Genomic DNA, 17604 nt, shown 5'->3' with positions numbered 1-17604 from the left:
ATCTTTCTTCAGGACAGTTTCCCGTCGACAATGATGTGTTGGGTCTGACCATACAAATAAGAGTCAAACCATTTGAGGGCATCACCAGTGACTCCAAATGAGGTCTCAAGATGGCGAAGAAGGATATTATGGTCCACCGTGTCAAATGCGGCACTTAAGTCCAGGAGAACTAGCAATGACACATGTTGGTTATTCATATTTAGTAGAATGTCGTTAACAATTTTCAACAGTGCCGGCTCTGTACTATGTGCACTTCTGTACGCCGATTGTAATTCGGGAAACAGTCCGTTTTCTGTTACGTGGGCATAAATCTGGTTGAAAACTGCTCTCTCTGTGATCTTCGAAACAAATTGCAGATTGCTCACTGGTCGTAGGTTTTTGTGACCAGAGTCCTTTGCACCTTTTTTCAGTAAAGGGCTCACAACAGCTTCCTTCCATTCATCCGGGAAGTGCCCCGTAGACAGGGATGCTTTCACCATTCTAGTTATTACCAGCAGCAACACGTCAAGAGAGTCATAGATTAGACAAGTGGGCATCGGATCCAGGACACAAGACTTCTTTGCAGAATTGTTAATCAAGTCACTAACGTTGCGCTCACTCAGGTTGTTAAAAGAGTTAAGCGTTCTGTTCGTAACACCGCCTGAAGGTGCAAGATCCTGATCTTGTGGATGAAGATAAATAGAGTGTATGTCCGTGCGAATGCGCTCTATTTTGCGTACGAAATACCTCCCGATATCATTCGCCAGCACGATCTTGTTTATGTGCTCAGGAAAGCGCAACTGTTTGCGCTCGCCGAGTAGCTTGTTTGCGGCATTAAACAACTTTTTCTGGTTAGAGCTATTCTCTTCAACAAAGTGAGTATAGAATTCTTGTCTAGCTTTGTTCATTAGGTTCGTGGCATAGTTCCGTTTCTTTTTGTAATCTTCAAAGTCTGATGGAAGTCTCGTTCTCCTCCATTTGCGTTCAGCTTTCCTTTGGGCGTGCTTAGCTTGATCAATATCTTCATTGTACTATGGAACTACTGGTCGAGTCACCCAAGTCCGAGTCCTTTGCAGCGCATGCCAATCGAGGAGTTCTGAGAGGGTGGTGTTGTACTCCTTCACATAGTCATTTAGGTCATTGGCATTAGTTGGTACCTCTCTTATGTAGAGGGAGGTCTGCTGTATATCTTCTTTCAGTTGATCAATGCCGGCAGACTTGATTTTCCAATACCTGATGGTGTTAACTATGACACCAGGCCTGGGTGGTGCAAGCCGACATCGAACAGCAGCATGATCTGATATAAATTGGTCAACCACAGGTGTACTGGTGACCAGACTCTCGGACATGCGCGTGATTGTTAGATCGAGTATGTGCCCATCCCGGTGTGTAGGTTGGTCGACGTGTTGCTCCAATCCCAAGGCTTCCAATGTTTCCAAGAACTTCCGTGCGTCAGAGACCTGAAGGTCATCGACATGGATATTAAAGTCACCAGTTGTAAGTAAGAGTTCCTTGCATAACAGCACAGTCTCTAGGTATTCAGGGAACTCCGATAGAAAGACACTAATCGGAACTCGATGATTGTCTGAATAAGGTGGTCTGTATATGACTATAACCCACAAACTATAAGAAGATGCCTTCACCAGCCACTCCAAGTACTCAAAGGATCCATGCTCGCTGACTCCAGAGTTAATCATAGAGACTTCATACGAGTCACGGTAAAGTAGCCCAGTACCACCGCCACGGCGATCTGATCTTTCGTGAACAAGAATACTGTAACCATCAGGACATATTTCAGCCTTAACAGCAGAATCCTTTGGTGTAAGCCAGTGTTCTGTCAGGGCCATCAAGTCGACATTGTGATCGCATATGTAATCATAGATTACAGTTGTTTTATTCCTGACCGAGTGAGCATTAAGATTACAAACTACCATTTGTTTTTGCAGGTAAATCGTTCCAGCCACATGACATATTGTGATCAGGTTATCGGTGTTACGCCAAATGCTACGGTGTTTAAGAACGTGCCGTGAAGCAGCCACAGGAGAAATAATCGTGTTTATTATGTTTCTCATTGAAGTGATTGTTCCGGTCCTGCCGTTCCATTGTCTATGGATAGTAGAGCGTAAGACATTGTCCGCAAGTCCCACAGGACCCGGGTTAAGCCTGTACACAAGATCACTGATAAGCTGCACGTGGAATGAAGCAGTGGTGTTAGGGTAGTATGAGCATGGACGTTTGCATCTCCTAATCCGTAGCAATCCAAAGAATAAGTAGAACGGTCTCTTGAATAGATCAGTATAAAAGCACTTAATGAACCATCGAATGCTTTGCATACTGTACATGTACTTCTCGGTTAATGAGGCTCCTTTGTTCCATGTGCAAATTTCAGTAGTACAGATTCCAAGGCCAAGTGAAGCTTGAGATTGAAAAACAGGACTTCCCTGCGAAGCAACACGTTGTACCTGTAAAGACACTGTAGGCAAGAAACAGGACTAAACACATAAAGATGTGTCACGAACATTGAGGAGAATGTGGAACTTACAGAATTAGGTTGGATGGCACAGTTTATATCACTTTCTAGATTGTTGTATTAATCGGTTGATACAACAAAAGTGGTATCAAGAACATGCATTAACACAGGTAAACATCACGTAAACTTGCTGGAATGTGATAGAAATCGATGTCAGCCACCTGGAATAAAATTGCAAGAAGTGCATCATGAAGGGTTGTATGATGGGGTATATGGTTGTTAAGGCTCTACTGTCTGAATAATTTTGAATAATCGTAATAATTATGTTACAACATTTTTTTGTTGTTGAAATTAACAGTTAAGAATAAAAGAGATCTTATTCAATAAAATCACTGTTTGATGTGTTCAGTGGACACCATTGGTGTCTTAGATGTCTTCAGAGTAGCATACAGTCAAGGAAATCAGAAATGTCATCAATCGTCAATCATAAGTTTCAATGTTTTCAGTAAATTATAATAAAGATTATTTTTTAAATCATAGAAACTAAGATGTTTAAACAATGCAGATAAGTGCTTTCTCCAGGTCTGTCTTCATCTTGCAAAGTATTGCATCGACTTTCCAAATCTGCTTTCCAAATCTGCCAATCTTCATTTCTTTCTCTCGCTGTGTCTCAACTCGTACTTGGTCAAACATCACGAAGATCATCGTACTGCTGTCACTTCTGGATTGCACTGAAAGCCGCATCAGGCATGCGATGCATTTTATAGTTAAACAAATAAAAAGTCCACCCAGTTGACCATATATAAAAAGTCACAGGTTGACCATATCAAAAAACAGGTTCACCAAATAAAACTCAGGTTGACCATATAAAAGGTAAACAGTTGACCAAATAAAAAGTCAAAGGTTGACCATATAAAAAGTTAGGTTGGCTAAATAAAAAGTCACAAGTTGACCATACAAAAAGTCAGGTTGACCCCATAAAATTTCAAAGAGACCACATAAAAAGTCTAAGATACCATAGAAATAAGTAAACAATATTGACCAGTACGGCGCCCAATACCGAAGTCTTTTGACCCAGATTGAAAGCTCACAGCACACAGTGACAACAACCTTTTGCATAAGCCATTTCCAAATTTGCTGCCAAAAATGGAAACAATAATTAATTCTCGCTTGACAAAAGTTGAATGTGTTTATAGCCTTGCATTCTACAAGTTTCAACATTGTCATCATGCCACATTTACTGAGCAACAAAATTAATGTTGCACAATGTTGAACAGTGTGTCGCCAGGTTTACACCCAAAGTAAACAGCCCTGGGATAACAATCAAGGCTCAAACGTTTGCCAGTGAGGTGTTCAGCAAACAGACTTTCAAAATCTTAAGAAAAAAGTGGCTTTTTATAATAGTAGCACTCGACATGTAAGTTAGGAAGGCATGGATATAAACACTATACCTGTAGTATTTGCTGGGCATGAGAAATTAAATGCAAAAAAAACCAGGACATTGCTAGAACGATGATTTACACACATTAGCTTATTAGCCATGGTAGATATAATGACACGTTAAATGCCACTCAATAGTGCTTATAATGATATTAAATGTACGGAGAAATGTAGACTCGGAAAAATATGCGAGTCCCAGATGGGATTTGAACCCACGACCCTCCGTGATCTAGTCAGATGCTCTAACCACTGAGCTACTGGAGACTCTATGGTGAGCAAGGGTCGATTTGTGGGTCTCGAATTTTCCGAGTCTACATTTCTCCTTACATTAATATCATTGTTGTTGTTTCATCTTTTACACAATAGTGCTTACTGTGCATTTCTTTTGTAGTCTTTAGGAATGTAGTAGATTGCAAGCTGTCAGCATCATGTATATGTAAGTAAGAAGTTCTAACTAGGGTTAAGGTACTGGTACTTGATAACGTTCCCAAAATAAAATTTACCAAGGTACAGCCATGGCACTAAATCCCACCTGCATGTGCATCCAAATATTTGCGTATCTTGCGGTAGAGCCACCCAAGTTCAGCAAGTTTGTTCACAAGGTCACGGACTGATCGAGGAACACCAAGTTTAGAATCAATGCGATAGGCATCATTAGATTGGTCCAGCTTAATAATTTTTCCCTCAATTCCTTGAAATATGTAAATGATCTCTCGGAGTAGAGTGGCTTCAGAAACTTCATATGAGGCTGAAAGGGAAAAATTAATAATCCCTACATTTACCTTGTTATTACAAAACCTTTAACCTTACACACTCTTACACTACTTGTCATTCACTGTATGAGCATGACCCTGCAAGGTATCCTTGACCTCTTTCAGTATCAACAAATCACAGTTTATATGCACCGTTGTCATAAACATCTAGGTTAACTTACAGTATGTGGCTAGGAAGGGCATTTCCACCCATGTGATTTAGATGTCAGGTTGATGGAAAACCAATGCCTATCAGCTATAAATCTGCACCCTCTCAGAGATTTTGGCTTTCTTGAAGCAGCATGTGCCTACTATCCCTGAGGCTTTTTCGCGCATCGGTTTTGAATTAGTGGTGGAATGTGTTATCATGGTTACTGTGTTTGCCACGTTATTGTGGGGACACACGCCACCAGCATAACCCTATCAGGCATCTAACCCTAACTACATGTAGATCATCTTGATGCTAAGTTTAAATGTGCCTAAATACAGGGTAAGAATAATTAAAGCAAAGGTAAAATTGAGGCATGGCTGGCCAGCTGTGTTATATGCTAGGACTATGCAGTCTCCCATTGTGTTCAGGAGCACACAGTTACAGTGTATAACCAACGTTGCAGATTGTTGGCAATCTAATCTAGTGAGCTTGCTCTTTGTCTCTACTTGTCATTTCAGATTCTGCATGTTAACACATTAAGCACAATTATTCTCTCAGGCAGTTCAACAAAGACATAAGCACAAGCAACACAACAGAAAGGTGGTAGTGTCTTGATCGTTAGCACCTTTAATTAATAACAAGTTAATGTGTCTGTGCACACTGCTTGTGCTAATAACTTAATTGCTTAGCTCCTAAGTGTAAACCAGCCATTATTGCTGACCAGACTACCGCAAAGCAATAAAGTGCAGTTGCACTTGCTGCAAGTGCAGCACAGAAAAATCTGCCTCATTAATAACATTTAAAGCAATAATAATTTGTTAAACTGTCTTGTTGCTGGTGCCATAGCTGTCATTGTTGCTCAACTTCACTCCATACTAACAGCCTCAAGGCAGGCACTTACTATTTTGCAAATCATTTCCAAAACTCATATATCGTACCACAGGTGTAACAGCCATGGTCTGACCACTGGTAGCAGTACTGGATGCCCTGCTTTGACTCACGTTTAGGGACTGGGCAACAAGAGATGCCAGGCGAGATCCGTTGCCTGTTTCATGAGTAATCACTTCATCGGCAAAATGAACTGAGGGTGTGGGACCATAATTATGCACAAGAGAAGAAGGTGTGGCGGCTGGATCAGAGGATTGTGTTGGTACACTGCTTATTCCAGAGCTGCTATCCGTAGCATGTGTCATGGACAGAATACCGGGGGTGTGGCTGGATGGTCGGTTTGATGCCAGGGCAGATACTGCAGGTGTAGACGTTAAGTAGGTTGGAAGTCCTCGGCCGAAAAAAGAAGGGCCACCGCCAGAGGACTGAAGGAGAATAGATAAATATAATTACTATGGTTTATGGTTTTAGATTTGCATGTATACAGTGCCGCTCGGAGATAAGCGAACAACACACACGCAAAATAAACGCACACAATACGCGTATACATGTACGCATTTTTTTCGACGCGTCTAAAATTGCGTATTGTATACGCGTTTGTGCCTGTTATTCACAACCGTAATTTTGCTTTCCTGTTATTGTTTACGAAGACAAAAGAATAAATTGCGTGACTGTCGAAAATTTACATGTGCATGTATGTCGCTTTGATTACTAATCAATTTCGATTCGCAAATGCCGTCGATGAAAACATCCACAGGGCATTATTTCGAAGTTTAATACCCTTTAAATGCAACAAAGGTCTCGAAAGACGAGCGAAATTAAATCAGCAAATTATGCCCCAAAAAAGTGAAGCAATGATTTTTGTCAGTGTTTGCCGTGACGCGGTTACAGTCATTTCACGATAACCTTTTACCAACATGTGCAAAAAAAGTCCAATTTTTCCATGCAGAAAAATCAAATAAATGCGATCGGCATATCATAGAAAGTTCTTTTTTAATATTTTCTTTGAACTGAGATGCCCCGAATCACATAGGACAAATCACATCACGATGGCCTAGCTCTTGCCCGCGCATGCCCAAATTTAACCCAATACTTTTCCTTACAGAAAAACCAAATGAATGTGATCAGCGTATCCATTGAGCCTTTGAAGAAAAATTTTGCGTCTCAAATGAAAGCATTGTACCCGTTGAAATCAGAAAATCATTCCCAACAGAGCTGAAGATGTGGAAATTACATGAATTAAAATAGTATTTGTCACGTGTCGGCAACCGTGTTTGACTTCACTGTCGCGCTGAAAATCCACGCCAAAAAATCATTCTTTGTCGCTGCATTTACAACAAAACAACTCAAGCTGCAAATTCTCAGCCTTATGATGAATTTCTGCACAAAACTGCTAATGATGAGCCGTTTGCTAAAGAGTTGTGTTTTTAAATGTAACGAGTAACAGACGCACCAGCCTTGGACGCCAAAGTTGCTTGTATTTTTTCAGCTATCGGTGAGCATCACACTTTACTTAAGTATTCACATCCAAAATGACAGAAGGAGTTAAATACTCAATTTTGAATGATGAATCGCTGTACAAAAAACTGCTAATGATGGCCCCTTTGCTTACAAGTAGTGTTTTTTAGTTTACGACTAAACGGATGCACTGGTACGAAGTTTGTTTTGGTATTATGATGCGCTCTCAACGCTTTCATGTAAATTGTGATGTTACAAAGGTTCTTGTGTGCTGTTTGTCGATAGGTTTATATTTCTCCAAAAGTAAGCTTGGTCATTTTATTTTTTGGGCTTTAAAACACAAATATCTAGCCAGAAGGACTTTGCGCCATTAGAATAAGCATATCTAGTGAGATTTTTTGCTCTTTTAGTGACGCACCGACCAGCGAACACGCAAATTATTTTCACAATCACCACACCGGCAAACGATTGAGAAAAAAAAAACAAGGCAACAAAAGAAAGACAAAAGGAGAGCTCATAAATACTGAGCCTTTTTATGTCTTGACGCGCATCCGCGTTTTTTTGACGCATTTACGCATTTTGCGTATGCGCGTTTTTTGCATATATTTTGGTTCGCTTATCTCCGAGCTGCACTGTATACCGCAAACATCACAAGGGGTGCCTTCTTTTGGAAGTATCCTGGCTATTCTCATTCCGGATTAGGAATAACAGAATACAGGAATATCAATTCAAAAAAGAATGCTATAAGGAATACTATCAACGAAGGTGACCTGGTAAATATTGTATCTGCGCATGCACCAGTTACTGGTGACTGAAAAAGGTTTCCCGAAAGTTTTGAACACGAAATTTTGAAGTATGGCCATAATTAAGTACCAGTTTTTTGGCAGTTTCCTCGATTTTTCGGTTTGCTTCCTTTGCTGAAAACCCTGAGGGGAAGATGACTTGTGAGTGCTTTGCGTAGACATGGCAACGGCAGCATAAACATGTTTGGATACAAACCAATTAATGCCAACATCAGTTCTTTTGGCCAGGCAAGGGCACAAACACAAACACAAACTGATAGCTCTTCTTGTTCTCGCACCGCTAAAGATACAGAAGAGAAGTCAAGCGGACCAGCATCTACGGTAGACAATTTGGATTGATATTCCAATCAAATTTTCAAGCTGCCAGCCGGGCCGGCAGCATATCATTTCCCACCAAAACTTTCCCAAAAGAACACAATATTCTGCCTATTCTGAGCGAACCGTATTCCAGTCATTCCGTTCATTCTGGTATCAGGAGCAGAATGAATGGAATATTATTCCATTCGTTCCGAAAACAGAATACCTAGGTTCCAAAAGAACACCAATACCGTCTATTCTGTGTATTCTTAATCCAGAATAGAACCAAAAGAACGCGTCCAAAGTCTCATGGCAGTTTGCAATTCTTTCTCTAGGGTGAGATCAGACATCAGCTTATAAAGGCACCTCTGGCAGCCACTATCAGTCCATATTTGATCTCACCCGGCCATCTACCCTACCCACCGGCCTACTCATGCATGTATGACTTAAAGAAGGACAGACGTTGGGTTTTTTTTATTAACGCAGGTCATGAGAAGAGAAAGGGGAAATTTTTTTATGTAGTTGTTAATTTAAATACAAACTGAATTTTTTTGTTTGAATGCCAGTGCCTGAGGTGTGGTATTGCTCTTCTTATTTTAGCATCAGCTGTTTGGGACAGTTTTTTTTATTTAGAATTTTCCAATATTTTAGGGCTAAAACTAGGGGTGCAGCTGAACTACTGTAAGAATGAAGCTTAAAGTGTAAGATCAGGATACATGTAGCAGTCACATGTGACATTTACACCCTCAAAAGTGATTCTGCTCTGGCCATAAAACAACATGCCTTAAAATGTCATCTCATTGTCATACTACAAGCCAAGCCTAAAAGCAGAGCTTTCAGAGTCTTCGGTTGAAAACATAACTTATGTCCGCAATTTAAAGACCAATGAAACTAGTTAACTTTTTAGGACTTAATTATTTGTAGCCATGTGGCTTCAACTATCTTATTTTAAAGGTTATAAAATAGGCTTTTCAGTACAAAATTCAGCACGCTAATTACACAAATTCACAAAAATATTGTTCCTTGTTCCGGTACAAAAAGTTGAACAATAAGTTCTTTTAATTTACTTAACCAATATTTCCACCAAGAATTTTATGTGTCAATGCCTGTCATTTCTCCAAAAATTGCCCTCGACTTACACACGGGTCAAAGATTTAGAGCCAAGTTCCAGCTAAATTTATTTAAAAAAACATAAGAATGTTGCCTTGGGCGTAACAAACGCAGTGGAAAAGGTTGGCTTTTCATGTGGCAACAAAAGACTTCAAAATGAATGTAAGCAATTCCAGTTGAAATGAAAAAGGATTTGTCCAACTCAAAATGTTGAAGATCGATACTCACTAGCACAAATATGAAATGGATACTGAAAATTTTCGGTTACCAAAGGCGGAAAGCTCAAAAAGGCATTTCTGTTTCTTCAAATAAAACACCATAATTCAACTGCTTAGTAACCTGGCACAATATTTCATGTTTGCATGCAAGCATCGTCACTCACATCGCCTGAAATGCTGGTTGCAGGTAATGATTGTTTTTTATTCTGTATAAACCTGGCTGATTTAAATGCTTTTGCAAACTTTCGTAGTGTTTGGTTTAGGAGGTTTTTGCTTTTTTTGTCATGTGACATATTACAAATCAAGGACCAAATGCAATTAAACCTTGCACATTTCGCATCGTGTTTGAAGTCATTTTCAAAGACTGACTCCAGCTTCTGTGATGTTGTGCCTATTCTCTTAAGCCCTTTACCCCTGAACAGCAAAACAGGCTAGTTTGAGGTTTACATGTACATGTTCAATTTTCTGAGAACTTTTTCAAAACTCAAGGACAAAATACAACAACTGCTGAAGCACAAAACTATTAAACGCTTGAGGCCCTGGTGTTTTTGTGTATCCACAGTTCCAGAAATCAAAGAATACAAGATTGGTATCCATTAATATTTTAACAAAGAAATTAAGAAACTGCTTTTTGTGCCATCAAAAATGGGGGGGTCAACTCATACACGGAATCAACTTATACACGGGTAAATATGGTAAAAAGCAATTATGTTTGCACATACGAACCACACAAAGGCCTTCACTGAGGTGCCCATTTTCATGAGTATGGCTGCCTCAATGAGCTTGAGCCCAGGATATGGTCATGTGATACTGGTCATGTTGGCATACATGGAAGGGTGGACATACAGATGGACGGTTGCATGATGATGTCATAGCTAAAACCAACATTTCTTGCATCGACGGGTTAATTGCCATATTTTCTTAATCATGGTGCTCCACATGCATGGAGCTCCTGGACCACTATAATTATTACAACGTGAACATAAAAGAGGAAAGACTCCATTCAAATGAATAGTGGTACTGAGTACAGTGTAGATGCCCAACATAAAATAACACAAAAGTTAATTTTTTGCATAAAAGATACCTGCATGCACGCAATTTGTATTTTGGAAATAAAAGTAATTTCTACTGTACCTGGCCAGGCATTGAATGTTTCAGCAAAGAACCTTCACCAATACTCATCAAGAAGTACAGAATTGCCCATCTGTTTTTGAGCACGGACTGGATAGAAAAGTTAATGACTAAAATCAGTAAATTTTATAAGTAGCCCAAAACAAGGGTTGAAAATGAGTCTTGTATCTGTCTTAGCAAAAATTACTATTGTCCATAATTATAGCATTAAAAACATGTATCACCTGAGAGGCCAGCTTACGATACCATTCAGCAAAAACAGCAATTTCCACTTCTCCTTTCTCTTTCAATACTGAAAAGGAAAATTTTTCTAATTGAGATACATTTAATATCACTTACTACTTAATAACCGAGAGTGAGGTCATTATGGGAAAATCTCAAACTACCCCCCAGTAAGGCCTTGCCGTATTGACCAAGTGATAGCGAGGTCAATACAGCTAGGCCGAGGTTTGAGATTCCCCGTAACGACGGAACAGTCGAGGTTATTAAGTTGCTTATTATAACTATGGCTAACAAAACAGTTCTAAAGAGGAAAAAAACTCAGTGCACGTGGAAGTTATTCCTTCACATCAGGTAATGCGCACGCTTGTCTGTTCATTCATCGTTTCAAACTCAGGTCAAGTCAGTGAAATAACACGTACATACTCTTTTTGGAAAAAACTAATTATTATAGCTGCAAAAAGAATTTCAGTATTGTTGTGAAAAAATGTGACGAGAGAAATTTCGTCGACATTCTTAACAATGAAATGTCATCTTCACCATTAATTTTTCGGATATATTTGAAAAACTTTGGCAGCAGCCGTTAAGTCCAAAACTTCCACTTGCATGTTTATTGTCATGTAAACTAACATTTTTCTTGGTAGTGTTTTCACTTTTTTGCTCCTTTATGAATTTCTTCTTGACTAAAACTGTTTCCTACGGATTTGCCCTCGTCACCACCAACTCATTTGTAATTTACTGATGTGGCTTCATTTTATCCTTGAAATTCAAGCTCGTCAGGGTAATTATTAAATTATTCATTCTACGATTGTTCATTGTCACTCATCGTCTTTAGTCTCACCAATTTCCAATGCAAATAAAACAAAGGTGGCCTTTGTACAACCTTTTGTTACAATAATATTATATATAATAAAATTATGTTGTTAACTATGAAACATGGCATGCTACAGATTAATAAGACAATAGACCTTTTGCAACTAACGATCACATGGTACAAAATCCGCCATGCTGGAGGGCAAGCTCATTATTATTTCCCCACTGGGACATTAAAACAAAGGCAAGTCAAGCTTGACTGGTTCAGGTCTCTTTGTTTTAATGTCCAAGTGGGGAAATAATAATGAGCTTGCCCTCCAGCATGGCGAATTTCGTACCATGTGATCATTAGTTGCAAGAGGCGTATTGTCCAGATAAGTGGGAGGATCCCTTCTCCATTAATCCCTCTATAACACGCACTTCTATACATTTCTTTCACTCATTGAGTCTTACATGGGAACAAAAAATCCCAACAAATTGACCTGCTCCCAACTCTGTGGCTTCATAGAGCATTGCACCGGCATCTCAGAGGTCATACTGTAGGTTGGAATTGTTCAGGTGTCTAATACACGTACCGGTATTGTGGAAGCAGAAGGTGGGCCGACCAAAACAGACCTGGGGCAGAAGCGTTGACGCTGAGGTGAAGGCAGCCGGTAAGACCTGGACCAAGCTGAAGAGGATATCCCAGAACCGCGTTCGTTGGAGGGGTGTTGTTGCCGCCCTTTGTTCCCCAGGGAATTCAGAGGCATGACTGATAATACATGTATATATAGACAATTATTTCTTAAATTGATCAAGATCACTTTTCCATTTATTAATAAGACACATTCACATCAACTTTATTTGGAAGAATTATTGTTGTACATGTACAGTATTGTGAGGCTTCCAGCCTCACAATACAAATGTGTATCCTTCATAAAAGAAATTATTCATCAAACAGACACATACATTTTCTTTTTATTCTTTCCACTACCCTGAATTCATCTGTTGCCACTGTCGGAGCAAAATGGCTGAAACAAAAAGAATCCTCAAATCTGAGTAAATTGAAATCTAACGTATACTTACATTTGGAAAAAAGACTCTTCATTTACAACAATTAAAAAAGTTTAACAGCTTCCTGTCATCCCTACCCCCCATCCCCAATGACAAGATGATAATCCATTAGAGGGTTGCTGCAACAATTGTATGTCATTGGTGCTTATTAATACATGTGCACCCAGGGAGAGAAAGAAATTAACCCATTGACCCCTGTGAGTGAAGCATAGCAGATTTTAAGAGACTTAACTGTTAGAGGATAACAGATTTTATTATATCTCTCAGATAATACGTGCACTGTAATTGGCTAAATTAGTGGGCCGTATTCTACAGTACCGCCCGCTGTACAGCCCGCTAAATTTAAGATTTCAATAAAACATCATCTAGTGAGTTTTTCATGTCATTTCTGTTGCATAAACTTGTACTGAAAACTGTTTGAATCTTGCAAGCAACTATTTCAAACTTAACAGCCAAGAAGATTTAGTTTTTGGGATTTTGGCACGGCCTTCTTTGTGGCAGTTGAACCTTCCGCTTCACTTTGACTAGTTTCCTTGCCCGCACACTGGTTAAGCTCAGAGATATAATAAATATCTTACTAACCTCGTTTTCTCGATGCGTACTTTAAGTTACGGATCCTCGTTTTTCCCGCTTCGCACTTGGGCCAACGGGAAAAAACTCGGTCCGTAACTTACAGTACGGACCTCGAACTCGGTTAGTAAGAGGTATTTACTCTGTCTAATGCCAGATGATTTTACTTATCAACTGGGGCATCCTACAGTGTTTGAAGTGTCAATTAAATTAAATGGAGGCCTCATTGATGACAAATTTAATACACCGTAACAGGGAGGGCGAAGTCCATTCAGGTGGCAGTTCTAGGGTTTGGCCAGTCTGTGAAAACATTTTAGAATCTTCAAGCCAGAACATTACTGGTATTTTAGCATCAATTAAGTAAGACACTTCTCCACACTCAAGAGCTTTGGGTTGTTGGTAAAACTAAAAAAAAATAAAGACAGTGCAGTATTGTAGTAGATATTACATGCAAAATGAAATTGAGAGTGTTCTACATGTATTTCAAACTAAGACCTGTAATTGAAGTAGGATGGGTAAACACTGACATTGTACATATTTCATACTGTACAATAAAAGGGCAACATCCTGTTTCAGTCCATGTAAAAAGGTATAGAAGCCGTGTCGGGAAATTTAGCCAAATTCAATGACAGGAAACTGGCAGGGCCATAAAAATAACTACTAAGAGCATTGAAGGAGGGTTTGAATAAAACAGCAAATGCAAAAGGAGGCAGGGATGGGCAAAACTGAAAAAGATTAAAATGGATTACAGTTTCAGTTTTTGAAAACTGTTCAGTCTAACAGTTTATCTCTGTTGTTTGCGACTGAAATTAAGAACACTCAATAGACACTTTTTTGTCATGACGTTTTGAGTTGTCTTGTTCAAAAGTAACTGCTGGATTAACGTTAACTTGCATAGCAAGTAGGAGTAAGCAGTAATCTAATTTATTGGTAAAACTACACAAAAACAACTGCACTTTCTTGGTACAGGGCCTTTAACAAAGAAATCTACACACCTTCCCAGCAATTTGACAGCATACTGAAAGTGGTTGGATATTTCTGGTGACTTGCCTAAGTAGAGAAGGAAAGTTCAAGAAAATCTTTAAAACAATTGCTGTGTGCAAAATGACTAGCAACTGGTTTGAAATCAAGGATTACTGCCTGAATTGTACTCCACTCAGTCCTATTACAATTACTAGTTGTGCAAGGGATTTCAAAATCAGCCGATTTGAAAGTACAAGCACAATTACCCCTGAATTGTACGACAAAAAGTCCTCTTACTAATAGATCGTAACTATAACAAAATGTGAGAAAATCAGAAGTAAATTTTAGGATAAAATAAAGCTTTGAATACCTTTTTGCATGAAAAATTTAAAATTATATTCAATTTGCTTTGCAAACCGTAGGAAAACAGCAAGAAAGCCCCCATCCAAGTGAATGTGATTGACATGCGAATGGCATAGGTGTCCAATTACAAATTACAATTTGGAGTTGTTCAAATTGGACACAGGCACCAATTACACAACAAATAGGTGTGCACAGAACCAATCAGATTCAAGAATTTTGTAATGGTTACAATTTCTCCCTTAATCATAACCACTACAATTTTCTTGAATTTGATTGGTGCATTAACTGCTTTATTTTTCACTTATTATTGTGTGAGGTTGAAATCGGACAGTTGGCTGTAATCAGATACCTGAAATCGGACAGTTACATCAGCCAATCATATTATTAAGTGCACTCAACTTAATCCACCAATCACAGAATTTATCACAACAACCATAGCAACAACCATTTACCCTACCAAACTGGGGATTTTCAAAAGTAGACAAATTGTAACATTACACAGTAAAAAAGGAGTGCATTAATGTTGTTTTCTCCGAAATTGTAATGGTTATGATTAATTGGTAACAGGATTTTGTGTCATCCAATTCGGTCTGTTATCATACTCGTGATTAAACAAATTGGACTCCCGCTACATGATTGTCTGATTTGGTCAATCACTTGTATGATTACAGACCGAATTGGACTCCACTGAGTCCTATTACCATTATGCATAATTGTACTCCACTCAGGTCGACTCAGTCCTTTTACTATTACACACTCAGCTGATTATTCAACATTTGTGGTATATCATAAAACAATTATTCAGTGAAAGTGGTGGATATTTGTTGTTAATTATTATTGTGCATTGTGCCCATTGTTGTGGACTTTGTGCTTCAAACGTTCCCCAAAAATTTGCATGTGATATATAAAGCCATGTGCAGCACTAAAATTCAGTTCTCTCAGTTGTAGGCAATCCAATTTCTACTAGCACCTACTCCGCTGGCCAACGACACCAGCAGACGAATAAATTTAAAATTTTAACGTGTTTCACTGACATAGGTACATGTACTTGTAGGTAATTACCACAATTAATATTGCAATAATTTGTAACCTGCAATCTGGCTCTATTCTACTTTCGCGCGGTTCATACAGAGGAGTTTGGCATCGCTCATATGTTCTCTGCAAATCAAGCCAATATTTTGGTGGTTTAAAACCTTGACCAACTTCCTTTATGGGAAATTTGTAAACAATTGTAGTTTAATTAAATTAAGCTTAAACTACACACGGTAATTGCATTGATACAACTGACGAAATCGATTGGTGCATGAGAGCATGTACGTATTGAAAAGCTAAGCTTATAAGTTATATGTTCAAGTAAACAGCACATTCGTACCCTTAGAATCGGTTTCTTTGCCAAGAAGCCGACAGCATAGCTTATATAGCAGGGCTTCGGGTGAGTTAGTATCATCTCCGACTGCAGCCATCTTGAAAACCTCCTTCCCTTCAAAAGCACCCGGTTTACACTACCCCTATGGGTAATACCCGCTGAAAGTGCACCAAATTACGCGGGCATCACCCGTTACAGTATGTCCAATAGGGACTTTAACGTCCAATAGTACGGCTGGGAAAAAGCGATAACAACGGCGGCCTGACGAGTGAAGAGTAAAAAGGAGAGTTAAGAAAAGATAACAATTGTATTTTTACTGGGTAGCCATATGGCAATCCTGTCAGAAAATGCGTTGCATTTCTCCGTTTTATTATTTTTCTCTTTTACCAGGGCGCTTATATATAGGGCGGTGAAACGGGCAGTCCGCTCTTGGTCCAATGTGTGATGCGGAGAAGGACTGGCACGAGCGCTCCTTCCGCGCTTCCGGTGCAATTAATGGCTGCCAAAAATATCCTCTCGACGAACCGGAAATCAAGTTTTCTTTCTTTATTTTTGGGCCACCAGTATTGTATTATTCAAAGGCCTTTTTGATATTTTTGACCCAAAACTCAATACTATTTTGTCTGTTGGAATATAACTCAAGTATTTTCGTCGTAAGCTGCTCAAATTTTAGTGAAGTAAGACTGTGTCGAATGCAGCTATGTCCCGCTTATCGTGACCAAGCCATGTTCCGCTGCTTCTTTTAGGAGTACTCCACGTACTCCAGCTGGATATATTTGGATATAGTAACGTTTCAGAACTTCAAACTTGCTCACTTAAAATCGCTCGCGACGAATCGCCAGCCGCAGTCAATTTTACCGACAGTAAAACACTATTTTCAAGATTTTACCAGCTTGGGAAAATCAACAAACAACAAATACGGTTTAGTCAGGGCGCTTGTAAGTTCATCTTGATAATTTAAATGAAATACGAGTAAAGCTTGCTGTCCGAAAAAGTTTGCAAATACATGGCTTTGCATGAAAACAACACCACAGAAAAGACACAAGAATTTATGAAAATGTGAAATGCTTTGGAATGTCTTCAAAGATAACAGTCCACTGCAGTCAATAACAGATCAACGTGTTACCAACTTAAACCTAGTACTTAATTACTTAAAAGCCTGGAAAAAAAGAGCTTCAACAAACATTCCACAGAAGGACAGATGTGTCAGAACACTTCATAACATGGCAAACAATTGATCTCGAGGTAATATATAGACCAGACTTAAAATGGATCACAGCAAAACAATGCAAAACTGATAAGTTATTGTAAATACCATGTCCTTTCCCCGTTAGGTATGACCATGCAAAAAAGTCATACTATTCCATGGCAACTCCTTCATATTTTGTACCAACTGAGGACAAAGCAATGATTCCAGTTCCTTGCAGAATATCCTCCCATAAGGAAAAGCAATTTGTAGCCTGTCACTACTGCTACGTTTTAATTAAGACTCCCCATCCTCTCCCAAACCCCATATTGTTTTCTTTGCCTTTGTGCAGTTTGGACACAAAAAAATAAGCT

General features: G+C 39.1%; 1 protein-coding gene across 1 annotated transcript in view; it reads right to left on the bottom strand.

Moving 5' to 3' along the window:
- The window catches only part of LOC137982950 (gamma-tubulin complex component 3 homolog), a 117754-nt gene extending 101551 nt beyond the window's left edge, over nucleotides 1-16203 (bottom strand). The window contains exons 1-7 of the mRNA XM_068830117.1: nucleotides 16051-16203; nucleotides 14348-14402; nucleotides 12678-12739; nucleotides 10922-10989; nucleotides 10701-10787; nucleotides 5694-6105; nucleotides 4422-4637 (exon numbers count right to left, since the gene is read on the bottom strand). Coding sequence (XP_068686218.1) covers nucleotides 4422-4637; nucleotides 5694-6105; nucleotides 10701-10787; nucleotides 10922-10989; nucleotides 12678-12739; nucleotides 14348-14402; nucleotides 16051-16141 — 991 coding nt within the window. The 5' untranslated portion in view covers nucleotides 16142-16203. The remainder of the gene's footprint in view (nucleotides 1-4421; nucleotides 4638-5693; nucleotides 6106-10700; nucleotides 10788-10921; nucleotides 10990-12677; nucleotides 12740-14347; nucleotides 14403-16050) is intronic.
- Nucleotides 16204-17604: the final 1401 nt, after the last annotated feature.

This window comes from Montipora foliosa, chromosome 13 (assembly GCF_036669935.1).
Source record: "Montipora foliosa isolate CH-2021 chromosome 13, ASM3666993v2, whole genome shotgun sequence".
In the NCBI taxonomy this organism is placed as follows: Eukaryota; Metazoa; Cnidaria; class Anthozoa; order Scleractinia; family Acroporidae; genus Montipora; species Montipora foliosa.
This window is presented reverse-complemented; position numbering and strand designations above follow the sequence as displayed.